This window comes from Poecilia reticulata, linkage group LG15 (genome assembly GCF_000633615.1).
Source record: "Poecilia reticulata strain Guanapo linkage group LG15, Guppy_female_1.0+MT, whole genome shotgun sequence".
Classification (NCBI taxonomy): domain Eukaryota; kingdom Metazoa; phylum Chordata; class Actinopteri; order Cyprinodontiformes; family Poeciliidae; genus Poecilia; species Poecilia reticulata.
The window spans coordinates 17,035,185-17,060,112 of NC_024345.1; the positions used below are offsets into that span (position 1 = coordinate 17,035,185).

Sequence of the window (24,928 nt, forward strand, 5' to 3'; positions counted from 1 at the left end):
ATTGTCACAGTGAAAACAGTGATAAAAAGATGTGAACAATGTTGAGCAGATTGAAGGCAAGGAGGGCAAAACTTGGGTCATTTTTGATAAGACAGGCGTAGCAAAGCCTGGTGATAACTCCTGAGGTAAAGAAACAAAATGTCCTGTCAACGCTAACATAACTACAATTTTAGCTTTTATTCTTTTCCAAGTGTGATCGCAATGTTTAATGCAATTAAACATATGGTTAAGCTCAGTGTTTTAAGCTAAAAAAAAGACAAAAAAGTGCTGGTCTTCCACTTAATGTTATACAAATATGAGGCAGAAAAATGAGTGATATTTTCATGTAGCAAATCAGGCATGTGTGTATCAGTTTACAGTTGATTAGTTTTATGGTACAGAAATTACAAATAGCAAAAGAACAAAACCAGATTTAAATCAAATCCACATGAATCAACATGCTGTTAATGTGGACATGAAAAATAAGACAGAATAAAGAAATGAAGATATAAAATAAAAGTCTCTCAACAGCATAAAGAATTCTCTTTTAGACTCAAAACTTCAGTAAACTTGTTACTGTTACTGTTTCCTTCTGTAAAATCTATTTGCACACAGTAACGGACCTGGATTCAAAAAACACATGGCTCTCAAAATATAGACCTATACAGAGTTTGTGACCTAAACCCCACCAGGCTCATTTGGGTCTAGCAGCACAGAAATGATTCAAAACATACCAGCAAGTCCACTTCTGAATGGCTTGAAAAAAGAGTTTAGAAATATCCAAAGTTTGACTGTAATTTTGTCATGGAAAAGGATAAAAACCCTCCACTGTTGAATTAAAACAATTCTGTTAAAAAGAACAAAACCCACAGAGGTAATCAGGACTCACTGCCCGGTTGATTAAGAAAACGTTTTCACCTTTTTATAAGCAGTATTTTGTTGTTGTTGGGTTTTTTTTACACAAGTTTTCTTTGTTTTATATCTACAAAAATTGGAAATATGTAAATTCACACCAAGTAAATAGAGCTGTAAACTGTTAAAGGGAAATTATTTCCCAATGTACTGTCGATGTCTATCACTTTGCATTTGGTACGGAATTAGCCTGCTGATGGATGATGAGAACATAATATGCTATTCTTTTAGAATAGCATATTATTCTATATTCTAGAATATAGACTAATTCTATATTCTATATAAAATTTTTCTATATAGTATATATAGAATAATATATTCAGAGGGAATCACTGTTGCAATAGAATAGAATACATCTACTCAGTTATCACAAAAATTGGATTGAAGGTAAAACATGCCAATTTATGATGTCAAGAAAGTTTTTTATAGAAAAACCTAATGCATGAAATTAGGTTGCTTAACATGCATTATGTCAATCTAGACCACAAAACATGTTGATCTATAATCTGCAGCAGAGCCATATTTCCTTTCTTTCTGCATCCCCATATAAACCTCGTGAGCTAATGTGAGCTCTAAAAGTAACGCTGGCACTCCCTCAGTGAAACTAGTGTCTCTTCAGAGCACTCAGACCCACTCCTTCCATTGTGTTATCGATTGAAAGGTAAAAGCACACACCCAAGGGGCAGAGAAAGTCCACACACACAGCTAAAGTTACACGGTTGTGTGTGTGTGTTTGGGAAGGAGAGGGAGGGATAGAGTGTTGCACGGCCCACCGGTAACAGGAACCCTTAGGCAGCACTGCTGCCAACTGAGGACCGGAGGAAAAGGGCAGCACCCATAAAACTAACCTTTCATGCATTCAGTTGTGCGTTGATGTAACTTTAATCATATTTGACATAACTATAAAAAAATAAAAAATAAAACAAAGAGATTTACCTTCCCCACCAACAGGCTCGAACATCCCAAATTGTTCCAGGACTTTGATGAAGAGACCCATGACCACCAGCACAGCGATCATCTCCAAGCCATCCAAGCTCAGCATCCTGGGGGACCGCCGTATGTCATCGCTCAGAACCGTATCACCAAGCCAAGTCGGGCTGCCCTGATCCTTGCCAGCAATGCAGCCACGCCCAATCTGAACACTTTGTCCAAGTTTAGGAAAGTTGTCCTTGACTCTCCTTTGTAGCTTTTTTTATCAACTTCAATCCAGTTGCAAGTTTTCAGGTGCAAAAGGGGTGAATAAGTTGTGAAAACTTCAAATTAATACTCCAGACGACTTGGCTTGAACCGGTTGATATTCCCCTGCTATCTCACAAAATCTGTCCTCAGTCAACCTCCTTTATTCGCCATTGGTTGCCATTAATGCTGAAGCTACAAGCAAGCGACACAGACATCCAAAGTGTCAAAACACCTGGGCTCCAGTTTGAACTTTTTTTTTCTCTTCTGTCTTGTCTGTGTTTTTTTTTTATTTTCTTCTAGGCCCTCCTCGAGTGATGGAATCTGGGGCTATGCTGCCCGCCTGTTAGTCCTTTTGGCAGTGGTTGTCAGGAAGTGAATGTTGTGAGGGGAAAAGAGAGTGAGTGAGAGAGAGCCGGCAGATAAAAAGAGGGGAGAGAGGATGAGTTGGAGATGGCATAGAAAATGAGAGGGAGGGAGGAAAAACTATCTGCTGCAGAGAGTGGGCAAGAAGCATGCACACGCACAAACAGTGACACAGAGATTGTTGGTGGGGGGGCTAAGAAATGTCCTCTCTTTCCAGTAACATTTGATTAATTTGCACAGTGAGGTTACCTTGGAAACGGAAAGTAAGTGGGGAAAATATTGGCAAGACAATATGCAATAATGTTCATCCAAATTCAAATATGACCTAGCAAGCATCTTTTGACTGCAACACGACTGTCGCATCCGTTCTGCAGCGGGCAAATGCCTACAGGTTGATATCATGTTCCATTAACTTCTAAACGTCTTCCTGTGAAAGTTCTGTATGCAACAAATTGTAAGCTTTTTTTTTTACAGGCAATGTTCAGTTTAAGAAACCAACACCAAAGATTAAAGCAAACAGAGCATAAATCTATATGCATCACTCCCAGACTGTGAAATCTGTTTGTAAATGTGTAATTAACTTACGTTGACCTAACACTGTGAAGACACATTCAGCTGGTGGTGCTCAAGAGAACATTTAACGCAAAACGAGGAAGAAACACTAGAAAGAAACTTAATGTGTAACAAACCCCCGTGGGAAAGCATAGCCCTTACACGTTTTGAGAAATCTCAGCAAGGTGGGAGGAGCCTTGAGACACGGAGGGGTGTGGCCAAGTGTGGACTGGAGGGGAAAAGTGGGGTTGTGGTCAGGAGGAGGGAAGCACTGTTGCATACTTATAAACTTTCTTTCTATATTAGGTAACATCCCAGACACAAAAGAATTCCACAAAAAAGCAAACAAACCCTAAATAACCTATTTAGACAGTTTATTGGCAAAATATATATAATTTAGGGATTCTATTTAAACTTTAAAGAGTTTTGGTCGATCCTACGGAAATCTAAGCTGCTGCAACTTCTACTAACATACTAAAAATGTAAGAGTTTATTAGCTTATATAATAAATTATCTGTTCAAAGCAGCATGTTTACAAGTTCAGTGAACTCTGCTTGACAACTCTAAATGTAATGAAACTGTTTCTTTAACCAAGGAACTTAAATTGAGCACTGCTCATTCTAAAGAGATAAAGTATTGTTTTTTTTTCTTTGGGGAGAACAGCTGCTGCAAACAAAGTCTTTAGAAAAGACTTTGACTCGTTTATGGGAGAAAGTATCCATTATTTCCACATGATGTTCTCTGTCAGGATGCAATTCTCTCTGTGGGATATGAATACTGATCAATTACAGGCTCCTCTATACAAACTGAAGACTCAGTCGTTGATCTGAAACCAGAAAACTTATGTAGAATTAAGCCCAACTCCAACTGGAATGCACCCCAGTGGGGCTCATACTCCAGTCTCTTCAACATCTGTCTAAGATAGTGGGAAATATGCAGAGACCAGCAATGGGTTAACGCAGCACTATAAGATGAAACTTTAAGACACTGAGCAGCAACTTCTAATTTTGTTCTAATCATTACTGAAATGACAGCATAAGTGCATCTGAAAAGGCAAATTTTAGAGATAGACAACCTGAAAAGAAAGCCTGAAACAAACTGCTTCTTGTTTCCATATTTTAAAATGTTTTATGGACAAATAGAGCCATTAAACCTTCCTCACTATAACAGAATTACCATTTGCCTATATGGATGATGAAGTAGCATACACATTTGTTTTAATCAAAAACATTGAGTGTTTCCTTCACACTCTGTAGGTTATGTTTCAAATGGATGTGTGCTTGCTTATTGGCCACACTAAAAGGTTTAGCGGAAAGCACTCTTATTTCCAGAATGACTAATAGATCCTGCAATGCAGGAAGGGTAGGTGAGATTTGTGAAAACAAAATAAAACGAGCAGATTTCCTACTCAACAAAAGGAGACTCTCCATTTGTTGAAGATTATGCTATACTTATTTCTGCAAAACACCTTAGTCTTAACCAAAATCTTGCTTTCCAGGTTAAAAACAACCCAGGTGGGTGCTGTGGTGGTGCAGGGGCAAAGCACAACCCATGTCTTGAGGCCTTAGTCCTCATGCCGGTGGTCACAGGTTCAATTCCTGGCCTGGTGACATTTGCCACATGTCTTCCCCCTCTCTCATAACCCTCTTTCCTGTCAAACTACTTTCAAATAAAGGCCACTAGAGCCAACAAAACATCTAAAAAAAAGTCTGTTTAAAAACAACCCAGGTCAAAAGGACACAATGTTCATGCTAAGGTGAAGACAATTCCTGCTGGTGGCGACGGCAGTCAGACTGTTTAGGGGAAGCAAAGATTTTCGAAAGGAAATTTGCATTTGCATCACCTCTTAATTAAATATTACCAACTTTAAATTAAGATCATATTAATAAAAGAAATAAATATAAACTACTTGCTGCTGGAAGCTTGACTTTAGAATTTTTAATAGATCACCTTTTAGAGATCATTTGTATGATCTGAATGATTCTGCAGCTCCTCCTTAATATTTCTGATGCATTTAAAAAACTTGTTCAGTTTTGAGATAAAATCACACACTGATGGACTCTTAATTGCAATTAGGTAACTGCTACATGGTCGGGATTTTTTTTTAGGGGTATCATAAAAAAAGGGGCGGAATACAAATGTGAGACACAATGGACAAACAGACATGCACACTCATTCAGGTTTAGAGAAACCATAGAATAATAAGTTATGTGATTATTTTTTCCATAAAACACCCTGCCACTGTCAGACAGTCAGCTTGTAATGTTGCATGGACAAATAAATACGAATAGGAATCCATGCAGTCTGTAGCCATCAACCACCATCTGATGTTTTCTGCTAGCATGGCTTCAAGTGAGGGTATCATCTTGTGCAGCACAAATAACAGAATGAGACAAATATGTGTTCCCTTTGAGTCCCACTGTCTCAATATGTTTCGCTTTCAATGTTTCTTTGAGAGAGGAATTGCGGAAGAAAGTAGTAACTTTGCTAACAAGCTGCGTATCAATTTCTTTCTTTCTTGACATTCCTATCGCTTATTTAAGACATGGTGATTCAAGACTATACCTCATTATAGCATTGCAATGTCTAATAAACAGAAGAGGACTGTGTGGGTCACCCTAATGTCTACCGAAAGTTGCACAAATGTAAACACAAGTCAGACAAGGTGACAGAAAAACTACTTCTGCGTGAAATCAATATCCTCATACACAGCGCAAAGGCAACCAGACACCAAGAAGTTTATCTCTTCGCTCTATGACAGTAATGTATACGGGCTGTGCTAACGCAGAAACAATAAATGTACACGCAGTGATACTGAAGCACACACTCACAACAGAGATGGAGACAGCAGAATGTGAAATCTGAGCCTAACCTGTTGGCTAGAAATGATTTTACTGCCTATTTAGGTACTGAAGATTTTTCATTCGATTGGAGAGATGCAAAGGTGGAGTGAAACCGAGGAAAAGGGCACGCTGTTGCCAAAGAAATGAAAAAGAGTCAGAGAGAACATGAAAGAACAAAGGAAGGACATGTTCAAGAGTTGCTAAGGTCAGATTCCTCTGTTTTCAGGGGAAAAAGACATCTATTCTTTATTAGCCACCAGCATCTGTCCCCTCCTGGAGGCTTTTTCGCCTCATTCAGGCTGTCACCATGGAAAATTGGATCTGCAGATGTGTCCTCTACTGCTACACACATCACACTTTCTCCTCCACCTTTCAGCAAAACTGCAAGAAGGAGATATATTTTCAGAAGTCTGACAAGTGATTACAAGGAGGAGGGGCTGCTTTGTGTTGCCTGATTAGAGGAGTGGAAGCTGTTGCTGTGTTTACATATGTAGAACACTGATGCAGCTCTGCAACTACTTGCAGTTCTTGTTAAGAGGCGCATCAGCTTTGATTTACCAATCTACCTTCATTCTTTACAGAAACATCAGTGGTGTGCAAATAAACTAAAACAGCCCTTTGTTATACAGGCAGCATGAAAAGAGTTGGGAGAAAATTTAACAAAAAAGAGTCTAAAAATATATGCACTTTTGGCTCTTTCAATAAACAAACGAGTCTAATTACAAGTTTATTCACTATAAAGACAAAAAGACAAAAAAGCTATTTGAAAATAGCTAAAATTTTCCATCACATTCCTGCAATGCTTTAAAGTTTCTTTAAAGAGATGCAAGTGAAAGTCCTGGAAATATTCTAGTTTTCAATAGTTGAGAGAAGAATTAAGTTATTCAAAGCTGTCCTTCATCCACTTGTTGCTGATCACAGAATGCCACCTAAAGTTAAAACAGGTCCAAAAATACACAAATACCACATATTGGTATTGAAACTATAGAAGAATATTCCATCATTCAATCTAAGTAAACACTGTTATATAGAATTTGGAGGCATTTCCTCAAACTCCATGTACACACATGCCCACATATATGTGTACACTGCCTGGCCAAAACAAAAATAACAAATAAAAATAAATTGCCACATGCATGCAGGTATGAGCTTCCTGTTGGATAGTTATTGCATGAACAATTGTCTTCTAGCTGGCACAAGTGTTTTTATTTTATTTTTTTTTTTAACCATGGCTGATGCAATGAGCTTCTCATTTCCTAAACAAGACATGAGGAAAAGACTTTCTGTGGTTGTGGGAAAGATGGTGGCCTGTTTAAGAAGGGTCAAATCATTGGAATCAAACAGAAAGAAAAACTTCTAAGGCGACTGCAGAAACTACTGACATTGGGACGAGAAATGATGCCGTGCATCATTAAAAACTAGGAGGACAGTGGGGAGCCATCGTCGTTGAGGAAGAAATGTGGTAAAAAAAAAATCCTTTATAACTCATGATCGGTGACTACTTAAATGATTGGTGAAATCTAAAGAAAAACAACAATAAAACTCAGGGCTATGTAGTGAAAGTCAAAGCCTTCCCACTCACAATGTGAAGGGAACTCAAGGGATTGAACATCTGTGTAATAAACCTGTGATCTGGGGGTGACTGCAGCTGGTCAGGCGCAAACTGAGCAACATTATGAGGTCAGCAGGCAACCTGAATGACCAGGTTATTCTGTCAATGTATCGTTTCTCCCCTGATGACAAGGGGGTGTTCCAAGATGAAAATGCCAGCCTTCATTCAATCTGAAAACAACTAAACTCAGGGAGCATGAAAAATTATTTTCACACATGGATCGATTGTGTTGTTCAGAGGTCTGAACTGAATCCCGTTGAGAATCTTTGGGATGTGCTAGAGAAGGCGTTGCACAGTGGACAGACTCATAAATACAAGATATTGGTGAAAAATTAACGCAACAATGAATAGGAATGCATTTTGTGACATTTCAGAAGCAAATGTGTGCTATAGCCAAAGTTAAAGCTATAGCACACAATGTAGATCGTTTTTTTTTTAATAGACCTACATTAGTTCATCTCAGGTTAAAAGAGCTTTTCTGTCATCAATTTTTATTGTTAAATGCATAGCTAGAATGAAATTTAGTACATCAGAAAATATTGAAAATAAATAATTTACTACATGATGAAACGTTCCCATCAGAGCCTTACCATATCTGCAACCTATGCAGGCAAATTGCATTCACACATATACGTGAAGTTGCTGAGGAAGGAGCATTTACAAAAACTGAGCTCAAGAATAAGGTCATTGGCATGATTTACTTGTCACCAAAATGCTCTTCTCACATTCAAAATACAGAAAACGGTCTAAAACTCTTTTAAAAGCACCACATCTGTTACTTTTCCAAGACACCCTTTAAAACGTGAAGAGCTCAGTTTTAAGAACGAAATCTACACTTCCTTTCCTTTCCAGGCTCCTTATTGATTTTTCCAAATTTATTCTGCTGCTAAATATACTTCAAGATGCTCTGAGATGTGATCTCTCAGGGTAAACAGATCAACTGATAAGAGCTGAACTGTAGAGGTTGTTGTTCACATTTGTGCTGGTGGGTTTAAGGGTTTTGTGGTGCTACGGCAAATGGCTGTATTGATGTATGTGTCAGTGCTTACATGTACTGTTAGTGCGTGTCAAGCTTAAGGCCTCGGGGAAATGCTTTGAATCAGTAGGTTGGCAAATGGGAAGATTATGTTAGGTTGGTGGATTTTAACTTGAAGCAGTAATTAAGAATTTAATACAGAATTGTGAAAAACAGGCATGCCATGTAAAATAAATTGATATCCTCACCACTAAAGGTTAAAATTAAACAAATGATCTGTTAACGTTGACTCTTGCTCCATTAGAGCCTTAAATGTAAACCCTCGTTCCCGCTGATTATTCTTACTTAATGCCATCAGTGTCAATTTTAGCTTCACTGACTGGCCATCACTGAAAACAAGAATGGAGTCTGAAAAACAAAGAACTGCTGTGATCAAAATGGTAAATTTTATTTTTTCTGCCATCACACAGCTTAATAAAAAGTTCCCCATCAATCTACAGTAATAATATTCTCTTTAGCCAAAGGCGACATATCACTGTGATCACTCTCACACAACATCAATAAAACATATTACGACACGATTGAGGAGGTGATTAAAATGAAACTAAAGGTTACGGAGGTGGACAAGGACATCTAGTGGGCATGTAGAGCAAAGATCAAATACCACACTGAGGAGCAGGGCTACAACTGAGAAGAAGTAATGATTACAATTTATTGATATACTTATATTTATCAATACCCTTCAGTCTTGGTATCAACCGATTAAAAAAAAGCTTTTAACAGTTACAATTTTCTTTCCTCTCTGCTTAGTGTTTTGTGTAAAACACAGAGCAGTGCAAAAGTATTTACACCCTTTGACTTTTTTCCTATTTTTTCGCATCACAACCACAAACATCAAAGTACTTTATCTGAATTATATGTGATGGATTAGCCCCACACAAAGCAGAGGAATATTGAAGAAAAAGGTTACACAACTCCTAAAATCATTCCCAAATGAAAAACTGAAATGCTTAGCCCCTTCCAAAACCCCAAAACAAAATACAGTACAACAACTTGCCTACAGAATCCAGTCTCAATATAAATGCAGCCATTTTCAAATATTTATGAGAGAACATTAATAAATAAGCACTATGAAGACAGATCAGTGAGAACATTGTGGAGAGATTTAAATGAGGGCTCGATTATTAACAATGCCTCAACTTTTGCACATCTGTTTTCTATCATCAGAAAACAGAAAGAGTGTGGCACAACTGCTAAATTACCGATACATCACCAGGCGTTCATCTCCTAGCAACAAGAGCATCAACTGGAGAAGTCACTTGGAGGCCCAGGATGAATCTTGAGAAGGTGCCGAGATCACAGGTCAAAGAAATTGTCAACAGGACAATTTGTGCACTCAGTGAACTTGTTCTTCATAAAAGAGTTGGAAGAGGAAAGCTATTGCTAACAAAACGATTTAAAAAAAAGTCTTGTTTGTCACAAGCTTAGCAGGAGGTACAGCAAACAAGTGAAAGAAATCCCTCTGGTTAGATGGGGGTCAAAGTTAAATGTTCTAGCCATTGTGCAAAATACTTTGTGCGGCAGAAAATTAACTCAGAAATCACACCAACCCGGCAGCAAAGCATGGTGGCAGCAGCATTATACTATGGAAGTGTTATTCCTTTAGCAAGGACAAAGGAACTTTTCAGTCCTGGGGAGATAATAAGGAGGGTCAACTACAGGACAATCAAGGACAGAAACCTGTTGGAGGTGGCAAAAGATTTAGGATGAGGGCAAAAGTTCAACTACCAGCAGCTTAAACAACCCTAAGCACAAACCTGAACATTAATGTTCACAAACAATGTCCATCCAGTGTGACAACTATAACTGTTTCTACTTCTAAAGTATTGACTCAATAGGCCGATAAAAATATGCAGATGAGATTTATCCAAGTTATTTATAATTTACTAATTGTGGGTCTTTTACATAAGATCACAATAAGACACATTGCAGCTTGTTATTGTAATGCATGAAAATGTTAATAATTGTGGCATTTAAGTGTTTTTGAAAGAACTGTAAATAGGTTACTCCAGAGATCTGAAATAGAAGTTCCATAAAGATTTAAAAAAATTACTACAGTATATTTCACAACGTGGGAATTTTTAAAATCTGCAGGTTGCACCTCTGGGCATCTAATTTATTCCATTTAACCCTCTAATTTACAATAGAAGATTCTTCTCACTTTTCTTCATGAACAGCCAGAAAGACAGTGGAAAAATCGGCATAAAAATAAGGGCGTAAAAGCCTCCACTGCCCTCCTCAGGGCTGCCTACGAAAAAAAGCTCTCATCTAAAAATGATCGCTGGGCATCAACGTGACTTTCAGTTGTTTGACATGTTGGTTCAGGTAATCAGCAGTGCTGTCGTCTTTCGCCTCCTGTTGGCATCATGACGTACTCTGCATATGGATTTTTTTTTTCCCATGTATTATGCCACACCTAAACAAACACAGTGCATTCATGCATGGACTCCTCTGATGAGGACCACTTTGTTTTTCATTCACAACGTTACGGAAGAAGTAGGTGAAAAAGCAACCAATCAGCCGGCCAATATGCAGCCTTTCATTCATGTCTGGCGTGGCGTGTCTGGCACGGTGTTGTGTTAGTTATGGCTCATGGCAGCACACAAAGCATCAGAATACACCACGGGCTGGTGCAAGCAGCACAGCATGTAAACACTGAGCTCTGCAACAGGAACTGGAAACACAGCTACTAAAAATGTTGGGAGGAAGCTAGAAAAACTCACCCGGGCAGGCGTGTACTCAGGGTTGGAAATGAACAATGTTTTATTTATTTCATGAATCAAATGCAGAATGAGTGAACTTTGAATCTTACAGTGCCAGAGAGCAGGTGCTGGATGGATAGGGGCCTACTGGGTGAGAAGAAAGAGAATGGGAAAGAAGGTGATAAGGGGTGGGGGGAGTAAGACAGAGTAGGAGGTGGTAGGAGAGAAAAGAGAATTACAAAATAATAAAGAAGTGACTTGGACAGGTAAAAGAAAATGGTGAGATTGCCTTGGGTTGTGGGAAGAATGTCATAACAGAACTGTAAATAAAAATACACACAGTAATCAAATGACCCCCATGCAGCTTTAATCAACCTCCAGTAGAGGTCAGTGTAGGTTAAAGCATGTATGCACTCACACGTACTGTGTTATGGTACTCGCAAACACACAGACGTACAGAGAGGCACATCCGAGGTTTATTTGAGAATTCCTTCAAATATGATTTACATATTAACTAAGGTGATAAAAGTATGCAGCAGTTTTGAAAAAGATCTGTAGCTCTGTCACTTCACCAGAAAATGTAGAAAAGAAGTGCGTTGAAGAGACAATAGTCGGGAATCTATGAGTTTATTGATTTTAAATAATTAGTGTTTAAGTGTTAAAGCGGAATGTTTATCCTAATTTATAATGAAGACAAAATACAGGCTTCCAATTACTCCATGAAGAACCCCTTCAGTCTCCTCACACCAATCAAATTAAGGACATGGTGCCAGACTCCATGGCCCAGTGAAGAACAGGGCAATGACAACATGGACGTTGGACATGACGTGGTGCTGAATCAGCAGCAAATAAAAAAGCATAAAATGATCCAACCTGTAGCAGAGGACAAATCAACCTACGCTACACATGCTGCAAAGACACAGAGGGAAGCACAGCTTTGATAAATATGCATTCGAAGGAGAAAGAATTTCAACCATTCACAGAACTCATTTCTTACGCTGAGGAAGTAGTGCACATCAGAAAGAAAGATTTCATCAATAACAGCGGAGGGAGTGGACGAGGAGAGTGAAGAAGAGGACAAGATTCGATCAATTGGTGAATTGTGATTAAACCCGTCAGCTGTTACCAAAGAGAGCAAGACCAACTGAAATCAGCAGAGGCAGGCTGATTGCATTGCCATGGACACAACACACAGCATCAAACCTCTAGCCATGGAGGCACACAACAAAACCCTAACATGTTCTCATGCTATAGAGACAACATGAACTTCTACTCATTGTCATGGTTAACATATTGATCCATGTATATAGTCAAGTTTTAGCACTTCCATGCCCTGATGTTACATGCACTGAGAACATGACAAACTCCATTATCATGGCTGTGCAGGCTTTGCTGCTCATTAGTATTCTGCAGAGACACAAGCAAACCATGCACACTCTGTGGGGTTATCTTTTAAAGGAGTTCTCGCCCAAATAATAAATATTAAAATCCTCTTCAGAGCTAGCCCCCTGTTGTAAAAGAAAGATAATAAAGATGCTACACTTTTCTTTTTAGAATATTTTACTTTTTCAACCTTATCCGAACAAATATGAATTCTCATCGTCACTTTTCTAGTTTTCTTATTGTATGGGTAACTTTATGTTACCTGCTATCTGCAAGTTAAAAATACATAATTTTTAACCTAATTTGTAGGTGCAGTGGCTCTTTCTTCATACCCTTAGAGGAATCAGATAAAGAGAGTAAATGTGCAGTGCATTATTACTTAATGGAATTAGAAGATGCTCAACTGATGCTAACTTAAAAAAAAGAAAAACCTATTCTGGGTGCAAACCGCAGATATATTTTGGCTGCTCATTCAGGGTGCTACAACAGAGAATTAGACCAGAGCTGGTTGTTTCCCTCTGTCACTATTTTGTACTTTTGAACCTTTGTTTTTTTTCATACCTCACCTTTGGTTTGTTTAATAAACTGGCGAAAGAAAAACTTGACCCAAAGATGACATCAACACCTAGCAACAAGGCTGAATATCAGACAACAAAGTTTCTCCACTTTATCCTTTTGGGTTTGGAATCATTTTGGAGGGTTTTTTTCTCATTTTTATTTCTGTAAAGACAGTTGTGTTACATTTGACTGTACAAAACATGCTCTATGCAAAACTCGGGTTGATTGGTTCATCTTTAGTATTCAGTTGAAAAATCAATGTGAATATTTGAGACAATATCAATACGCAAAATAAAGCTGAGTACTCTAAAAGCTCATGAAGGCATGGACTCAATTTCCTGATGCAGATCACATTTAATAGTAAAAAGGGAATGAGAAGAAGAAAGGGAAGCAGCATAGGACTCTTATTATGATTCACTTTACAGGTTAGTCACTTCTACAACTGTGGCATCCAGACTTTTGTGGATATTAATTTATTTATGTGAGTGGGGTTCTTATTAGATTGGAGAAAATAATTATGAAACACCATCTACAAATAAAGTGCTACAGTATCAGATCCTCCAGAAAAAAGAAAAAAACTTTTAAAAGGAGACCTCCACTAAAGATCCTCAAAAAATGGCAGGAGAGCAAATGTTTCCTGTGATTCCTGAAAATCTACTGCTGACAGGACACAGACAGACGCTCACACCTGAAAAAAGTGTCATGTACTCTCTATTTTTTTTTCCGCCCCCTCACAAAAGCCAGGCAGGAACACAGGTCATGACGTGTTACACGGAGCGTAGAGGGCCTTACAGCTATAAATAACCCTGAGAGGAATCAGATTTGGAGAACCGGAGGTGGGAACTGATGAGATCACACATACCCATACGAGAGTGTGAGTGAGTGTGTGTGTCTGCGTGTGTGTGTGAGTGTACTGGCACATGAAGGCACACAAAAGGCTTGGATCTGTGGAAATGGAGATGGAATCAAACTGACATCATGCAGACTGGCAGACAGACAAGCAGACAAAACAGTGGGACAGCAGGAGAAAAGAGAGCAGGAACAGGCTGAGCGCAGCAGCACGACTGAGAGGAGGGTGTGAAGCAACACCGAGGTGCTTGCCTGGAAAAGGAAGCGGGGTGGAGCAGACGGTGAGGCAGGGAGAAGGAGGACGGTAACAAGCGTGGTGTTTAAATAAATGAGAATAAAATAAAGCAAAGATGCAATGACTTACTTTTTTTGGTTATAAATACAAATTTAAAGTTTGACTTATGTTGAACTTGTAAAAAAAAACGTCACTACTGTTTTCTGTCATCTTTGTGCCAAAACATTTACAGTCACATTTAATTAATTAGATATATAAGCTCCAAAGAGGCTTATTTATCAGATTAAAAATTGCTTTTAAAATAAACAACCTTTAAGTAGGTATTAAACATATTTTTTCATTAGACCATCTGCATTAGCAATATCTTTTATTGGTCTGATAGGATGTTTTAATCTTAAATGCCATGTTTTCATTAACTGTTAGAAAGAAATCACCATTATCATCGGCTTTAAAACATCAGCCTGTGAAATTAATCTATATGCATTTTACTTATGAGCTGAGGTACTGAAATATATGAACCTCTCATTAATATTCTAAATTATTGAATGTATCTGTACATTTCTACTGTCTTTCAGTTTATTATTAGTTAAACATGCTGCACAATTAGACAGCTATTCTATTATCTATTCATGCCTAAAGGATTTCTCTTAAAGCATAGGTTTTTCTTTCATTTCTTATCTACATCACAAGGAAACAATTGGATAACTCATGGTAAGTCTTTACCATGAGTTGATGAATACTCAACTCATGGTAATGAATACTCTGATGCTGTTCTACAGACAAAACAGATTTGAGGTTTAAATAGATAGGAAAGTAACACACCCTGCAATAAGAAAAGAAACTTTTCAACTTCTGGGAGAAGTTTAATGCAGAGTTAGTGCTCTGTAAGACACTCAAAAGTTGTAATTTCGATTTATAACCCCATTAAATGTTAAATTTAACATCTGAAATTGGAAACAGGCTGTCACAACTGCATCCTAAATTGACAGGCCAGGCAGAGGAAGCAGCGATCAGAAAAGCAGCAGAACATCACCACCACCATTAAATGTGTTTCAAAGCAGATTGGGTTAAATCTGAGAGAGGGGGTCAAGTTTAATTGGTGTGTCTCAGCCCCTAAAGACAGCTATTAAGGATAATTGGATATTATTTGTAGAAAAGTATTTGAAAATGATCCAAACTCAAACATGAACAAAAGTTAAACTTGCAGCATCATGGCTGACAAACTATAGAAACTCTTCGACCAACACCCCAGGCTACAGCATCATCTACCTCAAAGCAGCAGATATGAAGATTATTCTTTGCACCTTTACAAATTAAAGTTCCCAGTTCCTTTCATCTGTTATTTTGTCTATGCGGAAACGGTTAAATCAAATTTCTTGAAATTCAGTTTTATCTGATCGGGTATGTTTTTCTATCCCGTTTCCCCGACTACAGGACTCATTCAAAGCTGTGACATACAGGCACGAGTTTTACACATGATCAGACAGAAAAAGAAAAATCCAGCCCACAATCATAAGTATATAAGTGTTTCAGCTGAACACGGACTGACTGACATCAAACTGATGCAGAGTGGAATAAGTGACAGACAGCTGCTGCTCGGGAAAATGACAAGCAAGTGAGACATTCACAGGAAGTGAAAAGTGACATCAGTCTGCGAAACGGCTGCGAGAGCTGCGGTGGTAATGGAGTCTTTCTTTAAGACAGATATTTATCCATTTACTTTTTTAATATTGTAAATAAATATTCAGTTTTTCTTGATAAGAATGATTGGTTTTCCTGTGTTTTGCATGTCGCACAACCACATCACGCTCTTGTTACTTAGTTCTGTTGCTTCGCTCGGCTTCTCCCTGGTTTCACTTCATTCTGCTCAACTTCACACATTACTCACACTCATATTGTCATGATCTACCCTATTCTGTCTTCCTTTATTTCCACATCTCTGGACTCTCTCTCTCGCTGTCTCTCTGATGTTGACTAGAGGTCGGCGAACTGTTTCTCAAGGTTGTTCCTGCCCAGGATCTGCCCTCCTCACACCGGGGTGGCCAACAGGATGTGACAGCTCAGTCCCAGCGGGAACCCGACAGACTTTTAATGCCTCTAATCACCGACATCCCAGGTGGATCGAACTGATGGGCACCCTTTGTATTCGTCCACTGCAGTCCATTATTAACAGTCAAAGACACGGATTGACAGACCGGAAAAAGCACTGAAACAAGTTTTTGGGTTTCATGGTTTTTATTCTTGCTTTAATGATTTCCTAAAGATAAAAGGTTTTCAAGTTGAAAGTCCAGCTTTAAAGAGCTTTTCAATAGATTTTTCTGACATAAAAAATGTGCCATAAAACTAAGAGATATCACAATGTTTTTAATTTATAAGCACTACTGTGCTGACAGTAGCACATAAACTAAGCCATAAATGGGGTGAAAAAAAAACAAATCAAAAGTGTTGCAAGAAACAACTGAACAACTGAATGGATCAAGAAATAGACCATCCTGCTGTTTCTCCAGGTATTTAACATGCTGAGTTTAAGGAATCTTCATTAGTGTAGAGAGAACATCTGCATAGCATTGCATGAGATTAGGAAATTCTGTGGTCATCGCTATAACATTTGTGGTCATTGGAGAACTTTGTAACAATGGTTTTGTAGCATATTTGTGGTATGATGTTTTACAAGTTGCGATGCTCATTCTGCAAATTTTAAATATTTAAAAAAATCTAAGGCTGCTTCAAATGTGACTAACCCCAAATTCATTGTATTATTTTGCCTAAAACTGTCTCGGTGTTCGGCATTTGGTCAAACGTTGCCTCCGCAGTTGAATTCTCTCATAAAGTAATGTAAATCAAGGTTTTTAATCATCCTTGATGACAATTTCTCAACTCGCCTTGAAGAACTGCACGCCAGTCAGGGGTGTTAAAGTTTAATTTGAATTTAGACTTAATTAATTCCAATTTCCACATAACAAACCTTTACAGAAATATCTAAACTTTCCCTGTTTGTGTCAAGGCCTTCAGTCAGTTTGAATGCAAACTGCTGTGCCATGGTTTGCTAGGAAAGGAAAAAACTCACAATCACACAATAATAATTCATACAGAATCCCTCACATCCTCTCTAGGTCTCACTGAAGAAATAGCCAAAGAAATTTAATTTCACCATCAGAAAGGAAACATCAGACACAAAATTAGAAGCCATTATTTGTGACTGATGACACAAAAATAATAATAATAATGCTTTGCATTTTTTTATAATAATAATGCAAAGCATTTTTTTATTTATTTTTGTCAAATAAATATGCATTGGCATATTTGTGTAGGCATTTATCAGTCCTCCTATCCATCGTTCTATTTTAATAACCCACAGGGTGGATTCTGCACATAAAGCAATGCCTTAAAGCTGTAATATTGTAAATGTTAAAAATACATTTATATGATTTTTTTTTTTTACAAAACAGACCATTAAAAGGCTTTGACAGCTCTACTTTCAGGTGCTCCTCCTGCCATCTGCAAATCAACATGCAATCAGACCTTAAGCTGCAAGAAACAGGCATACGCACATTGTTCAAACAACAGTGGGAGAGTAGCTGAAAGATTCCTGTGGTGTTCAATAGCTTCAGTTAGCTTAGATTCATCCATTGCTCTGAAAAACTATAGTTAGCTGCAGATTTATCCACCTGCCAGGGAGGCTTGTCAACGAAAGGGTGGAAGATACACTTCCCTTGAGTAAGTTAGCCTTTAATGACGAAGGGGCTGGCTGGAGAAAGATGATTAGAAAATTAATTATTTATCAAAATGCTACTAAAAATTTCCCCCCTGAAAACTGAAAAATTGGAAAGGAGTCATTAAGGTTTAAATTGAATATTCTGAACTTTGAATCCAGAGCTTTTTATGAAGACAGGCTTGTGTGGGGAAAAAAGCATGTTCAGTCTGATGCACACAATACGCTACAATGTTTGAACATTTTCAGCTTCTGTCTCTTTTTCACACCAGGGTTGCTGATCAGTCAAAATATACTGCTCAAAAAAATAAAGGGAACACTTAAACAACACAATATAACACCAAGTAAATCAAACTTCTGTGAAATCAAACTGTCCACTTAGGAAGCAACACTGATTGACCCGACGAGGGTCCCAGTTGTCAATCAGTGTTGCTTCCTAAGTGGACAGTTTGATTTCACAGAAGTTTGATTTACTTGGAGTTATATTGTGTTGTTTAAGTGTTCCCTTTATTTTTTTGAGCAGTGTATATAGACAGCAATGCTGCAGAAATCACAATAATCCACTGATGATTCATCACACTGCAATCTTTGCTGTCTTTGTTGTATTATATGGTTTTAAGAAAGAGATGACCTGATATCTTCATGGTGTTTGTTGAGTTTTTCTTCTTCACAGCTCCCTTAGAAGTGTCTTAAAAGTTCCTGTAAAAGCTAAACTGACATTTGACAGCACATGTTGTCAAAGCTTGATTATACTGATCTCTTATCAAAAATCTTAAAATCAAAGTCACATTATAAACTGTTTCTAAAACATTTGAAACTGTTTGTGATTAATGTCCTGTCACAAACAAAAGGAAAAGATGGCAGGAAGTGAGTAATGCAAGAAGATGCTACAAGATCTTAGAAAACAAGATTAACAGTGTGTATGCAGATCATACAGCATGTACAGTACATGGTGCCTTGCAAAAATAATAATACTCCTTTAGCCTTCATATGCTGCATTATGTTTCAACATCAAAATGTAAAGCATTTTATTAGTATTTTTAAACTATCATCTTAAAATGTCCTACAAAGGTTCTTGTCACATAAAAAGGAACAATAGAACAAATAAGTTAAAAAAGAACACCTTCAATGTGGCATTAATAACCTGTACAAGTAAACTGAAACCAAGTAAACCTGTGAGAAAATTAAATTAAAAACTGTTTAGTTTCAGTTTGATTTTTACTGGATAAAAATAAATTTTTGGTTTTGAATTATTCTTTACACTTAAACAATAATTTTTCTCACTGCATAGTGGAGAGTGTAAACATTTTGTTTATTCCCAACAAAACAATAATAGTTTTCATACTAAAATTTATATCACTAACACAACCGATGTGAACAATATCAGTAAATACTATTTGGCATAAATGATTTGTAAGTGATGTTGTATTTCAGCACCATGGACAGAGACACAGACACTGTATTTACAATCAATGTTTGAGACTATATCCCTTCAATGTACACAACAAAATCTCAATGCAAACCTCCCGAGCCTGAAAAGGCTCAATTACACATTTTCCTGTTGTTGTTTCACAGAGAAAACTTTCACATGACCAACTAAACCGAAACTGAACTGTGATCACACTCTTCTGCTTCACAGCTCACAGCGAAATTCGCAGCTAGCACATTAGGTCCTTGCTGCTTTTGGTGACAAAGACCCATTGTGAGCTTTTACAAATGTTCCTCATTCATCAGTCAGGTTGAGATATGTTCTGCTCAACAGCCACATGTTGGCAGCACTATGCATTTCCTAGGCACATGGTGCCATTTTACAGCACAATAAAGTAACTGTTACCATCAGTTGTTATAACAATTCTGTATATATCAAACGTAGCTCAAAAGAAATATTACTTTACAATTGAATGCCTTGAAATTGGGCTTCTGTCTCTTTAATCACTTTTGCTCTTTCCCAAACTCCGCCTCCAGTATGTCATTACAACATTGCTCCTCCAGAAAGTTGTACATTGAACTGAGAAGCACTTTGCATGACAAGCTCAGCAGGTGCAAAGTTCCACCAACTGTTGGATAATTACTGCTGCCACTAGTCTGATGGAGCTGAATGAGCACAGGGGCGGAGAAGTTCTCTGTGAGGCAGCAGCTCGGCTGGAAGCTGCAGCTCTGAGGAGGAGCTGCGTCGAAAAGGCAGCGCTCGGTTCCACCAAGAGATTAGGCACCCCTGAATGGTTGCTATGGGAGATTTAAGGATTTCCCAAACATGCATGAAAGAATCAAAGCAAAGATCCAGGTGTGTTTTTGATGAGTGAAAAACATAAAATGAAATAAAGCTGTAAAAAAAAAACTCTAATGCCCTCCCTCTTTAAAAATAGTTTAGATTTGAAAGCAAGTTAAAGTATTATCACTATGTGAGATACAGTGGTTAGAACATGTCTGAAGGACTGAAGGACATATCGGTTAATGTGGCACAACCACCAATAATCTTTACCGTCCTTAATGGTTTCAAACCTTCGCTTTTACTGCCGCCCTCTGAACATTCAGACTTCCACTAAAAGTGAAGATGGCTTTAAAACATCCTCCTTAAAGCTCTGATTTAGGTCTTCAGCATACCATCAAGCCAAATAATGTATAGCAAGACTCAAGGTCTCATTCAGATCTTATCAGTTGCCATAGAGCCATGCTTAATGTTGCAGATTTTTCTCTTCTTTTATCCAGATTGTATTGGATTATTTTTCTCTGTCCTCTCTACTTATACACACACACGCACACATGCGCACGCACACCTACACCCGCACACGCACACACACACACACACACACACACACCCCCCGACGCACGCACACTCCAACTGCTACTAATAGGGGTTTATTTTTAGCACTAGTGAGGGGTGTGTATACACATGATGGATGATGGTAATGTTTCACGCATTTCTCGTCGAGGGAACAGAGGTGGGAGGGAGACGAAGAGAGAGAAGGTTGAAAGCAGTTCAAGGAGTCGGCCTGTAAGAGATGACACACGCTGAGAGAGTTTTCGCAGTGCTGTTACAGAGGTGCGGTGCGAAAAGCTAGTAGGACAGAGGGGAAGGTCATGACTTCCACCTGGAATCTAGGCCGGTGCAGCGAAGTCGCCCTCTAGCAGCTGAAGATCAACAGATGACTATTCTTCTATGAAGAGCTTGACAGTCAGATATAAAACATATTTCTGCTGCGATGCAACCCAACGCGATAAAAAGCCTAATTTATTAGCATAAATTTTCTCGTTTCTTGTATTTCCCTCGACTTTACTCGAAAGAGGATCGGGGGATGTTCTCAAGAGAGAGAAGCCTATAGCCACCTATAAATCATTTTGATTACGAGGACGAGAAACTGCAGACAACACAATGGTGTAAGGGGAGGTTAAAGACCTGACAGGCAGTGCAAGTGAAAGCAATGACTTAATCAGCCTGGGACAAAGTCAAATGTGAACAGCATGGAACAGATTAGGGTAAAACGGTGCAAATGGTGCCAGGGAAAACAAAGGATAAGAAAGCAAGCAACAGATACACACAGGGATTATCCAGCATACACAGAGAGCACAAATATCTACTAACCAACTGTCGCTTTTCCTTTAATAACCTGATCTGAAATGCCGCTGCTTGTGTGTAAAATTGGCAGCACATTTCAAAACAGAGGTGTTATTTTTAAATGCAAAGCTTCAAAGAGGAATTTTTTCCCTACATGCTTTGACCTTCTGGAAGGCGTTTATTTTTAGGCCACCTTCTTTTAATCCTTATTGTGAACGTGTAACGCAGGAGGTGTCAGTAGCAGACAGAAACGGATAATTCAGGTGAGAATCTTCACGTGTCTGGCGACAAAAACAAGCGTGCGCTCAGATGTGATAAAACCACATCCCTGTGCACGTTCGGCTTGTCCCTCGTCTAGCTGTTCCTTGTTTTGTCGATGCTTCTTTTTTTTTATCACAAAATTAAAAGGAAAAGGAGCTGCCACAACTTTGTTTGCACATAGTCGAACAATAATCTTTAATGAAGCAGAACGAAATCTGCTAAATGGATAAGACTATGTCTTCTACTTTGCTGAGAAAGTTACCAAAACACAGGAGCTTAAGCGCTGCTTCCTGCCGAGTTTTCATATTGCCCATTATGCACTGATATGAGAGAACACCCAGCCCAGCCGGGCACAGTGTCTCGTCCTCTCCCCCACTGTAAAGCATATAAGCTGGAATAAGTTATCCTTATGGTAATGAACAATTCCTTCACACTGTGAGTGCCATTACCACACACTGTGTTATGACTTACAACTGCGTTTGCATGCAAATACAGCAACGGATGTGGATCCAAACCAAACTCCCTGCAAGCTCTTCCAGAACAACCACTGGGAGTCTATGTTTTAGATGTTTTGCTTAAAGCTGAATTTTATTTAAAAAAACCCCAAACATTTTCTCTAAAGTAGCATCAAGGCAAAATCGAATAAAGTCTAATAGAGATGCATTCAGGGGATATAAAGAGGTGCAGCTTAATAAATTATGTCATTTAGAAGTAAATTTATTTCAGTAAATTCATTTAAAGAGGATTACACAGAGTGATATTTCAGGTGCTTATTTCTATTACTTTAATGATTATAGCTGAGAGACAAAGTAGTTTTAAGAGCTTCTCAGAAAATAATAGCATTATGTACAACCAATCAAAAAATACATTTTGAACTACTAAGTAATATATTCGTGTGCTGAGGTCAGAGCTCAATTTGCATGACTTACTGCAGAAATTCAGAGTGACATGGGATCAGCCTGTGACTCAAATGAGGTGTTCAGGAAGTCCAGGTTGCCTTACAACTGCAGTATGTAACTTTCATAAAAATAAGGTTTTTATATTTGTTAAAACTGTTGCCATATCATGACAGTATGCCATGAGATGTAATCTGTGAAAAAAATTAAGCTTCTCACCCTTCTTCCTGCGATCCCACAACCATCTGTGGAAATGCACCACTTGGTCAGAAATAACCAATCAGAGCCAAGAAGGTCTTAGAGCTGTCAATGAAGCTCATGCAAGTGAATTTATATTTAAAAAAACAATTTTCCCTTTTGAGCTAAATTACTGAAGTAATTTACCTTTTTATGTTTTACAGATACTTTGTATCTGCAAATATCCTTTGATATGAAGATATCCAGAAAGGATCTGAAATATTGTACAGAACCACAGAAATTGCATAATTTTTCTCATCTTTTAGCATCGCCCTGCATGCAAAGTGCCCTTGTGACACCAACTAGACACAAATGCAAGCAAATGGATTCCTCTCTGACTAATAGTGACAGTCCTGGAGAGTTTTCCTGTCACAAATAGGCAAAAAAGGCAGCACGTCAAATACACACATACACATATATTGTGTCTTTCTATGCACACACGCGCGCACACGCCCGCATACACGAATCACATAAAGCTCCACATCTCTATGGTAAGACTGTGGCTCAGACTATATTTTATTCATAAATGAAAGGCTTGATAACAAAATCTCTTTGGTCATAGTCACAAGTGAGCTGCAAAGAAAATCAACTTCAAAGTATGAAGCTGAAAAAAAAAAAGGATCTGAAGAAATGTGTGTGTGTTTCTGTCTACTTGAGCCGATGTGTAAATTTACACTTAAATTTACACACATTTAAGTTCAAACTACACCTTTGTAGTTCAAAGGTGTTGAACTACAGCCGCAACAGAGAGGTGAAGCTACACAATAACACAGTAATCAGGTATTTGCTAATTAAAAGCTAAAAAACAGATTTATATGAACACTGAAATCCAGTTTCATAACAGAAATCTGAACTCTTCCAACAAAAGATTCCTTCTCTAAAGAAGAATGTCATTAATTCTTCACCTTATACATCCTCTCTGAAATCCTTGTGAAACACTAATGTTAGATACACTAGATTAGGTTAAAAAATACAATGTCAAATACATTGCAGTCCTATTGTGTTTGTTGGTTCTGATTAGCTGTGCACTACTCCTAAAACTGACAGCTTTGATGAATGGTTAAATTCATGAAGTTCAATCCTGAAAATGATAATCGTGTTAATTTTCACAACACGTTATAGAGTCTGTTATACAGTTATTTACATCCATCCATCTCCTTTACACGCTTGTCCCTTAGTGGAGTTGGGAGGGTTGCCGGTGCCTATCTCCAGCTAATGTTCCGGGCGAGAGGCAGGGTCACCCTGGACAGGTCGCCAGTCTGTCGCAGGGCAACACAGAGACAAACAACCATGCACACATACACTCACACCTAGGGACAATTTGGAGAGGCCAGTTAACCTGACAGTCATGTTTTTGGACTGTGGGAAGAAACCGGAGTACCCTGAGAAAACCCACGCATGCACAGGGAGAACATGCAAACTCCATGCAGAAAGACCGGGGCCGGGAATCGAACCCAGAACCTGCTGCAAGGCAACAGCTCTACCAACTGCGCCACTGTGCAGCCCCAGTTATTTATACAGTTTAGTAAAATTGATTTTAGTCTAACAAATGTATTTGTATTTCAAGATTGTACAAGCCATATGTCACAATAAGGGTGGGGAAAAAAATCCATTATCACATTTTATGTGGTGCAAAAACTTGGCTTTGTTATAAGGTTGTGTACACTTTTGAGTGCATATTTATTCACTTATTTTTTTGTTGGCATACGTTTTCAGATTTTATTCATCACATCTTTTAACCTAGGGCTGAAACTTCTTCCTAATGATCACACAGCATGAGAAACTGTAATAATAATTAGTGGGGAGTTGTGGCAAAAACCAAAGATCCTGTGGAAAAAAAAGAGGCACCTGCTCTGGACATTCAGACTGTTTATCTTAGATAAGAACTCAGCTAAAAGGCTCACACTGTGATAATACCCTAAGAGGTGGTATGTTTGTACAGCATATTTGTGTAAGATGTTGCATGTTCTATAGATGTGTGTGGAGAAGGAGAAAGGAGTTAAGTAGCATTCAGAACATCCCTAATTACACTAAACAGAGCTTGTCCCACTAGTGTGCAACAT

General features: G+C 38.3%; 1 protein-coding gene across 4 annotated transcripts in view; it reads right to left on the reverse strand.

The window, feature by feature from the left end:
- LOC103476925 (Kv channel-interacting protein 2) overlaps positions 1-24,928 on the reverse strand; it is a 98,491-nt gene that overhangs the window by 20,664 nt on the left and 52,899 nt on the right. The window contains exon 1 of one of the 4 annotated variants that reach the window (XM_008429675.2): positions 1,828-2,753. The exons of the other annotated variants lie outside the window; for them this stretch is intronic. Within the exon in view, the coding sequence (XP_008427897.1) occupies positions 1,828-1,933 (106 nt within the window). The 5' untranslated portion in view covers positions 1,934-2,753. Of the gene's footprint in view, positions 1-1,827; positions 2,754-24,928 lie in introns of those variants that run through there. 4 annotated transcript variants of the gene reach the window in all.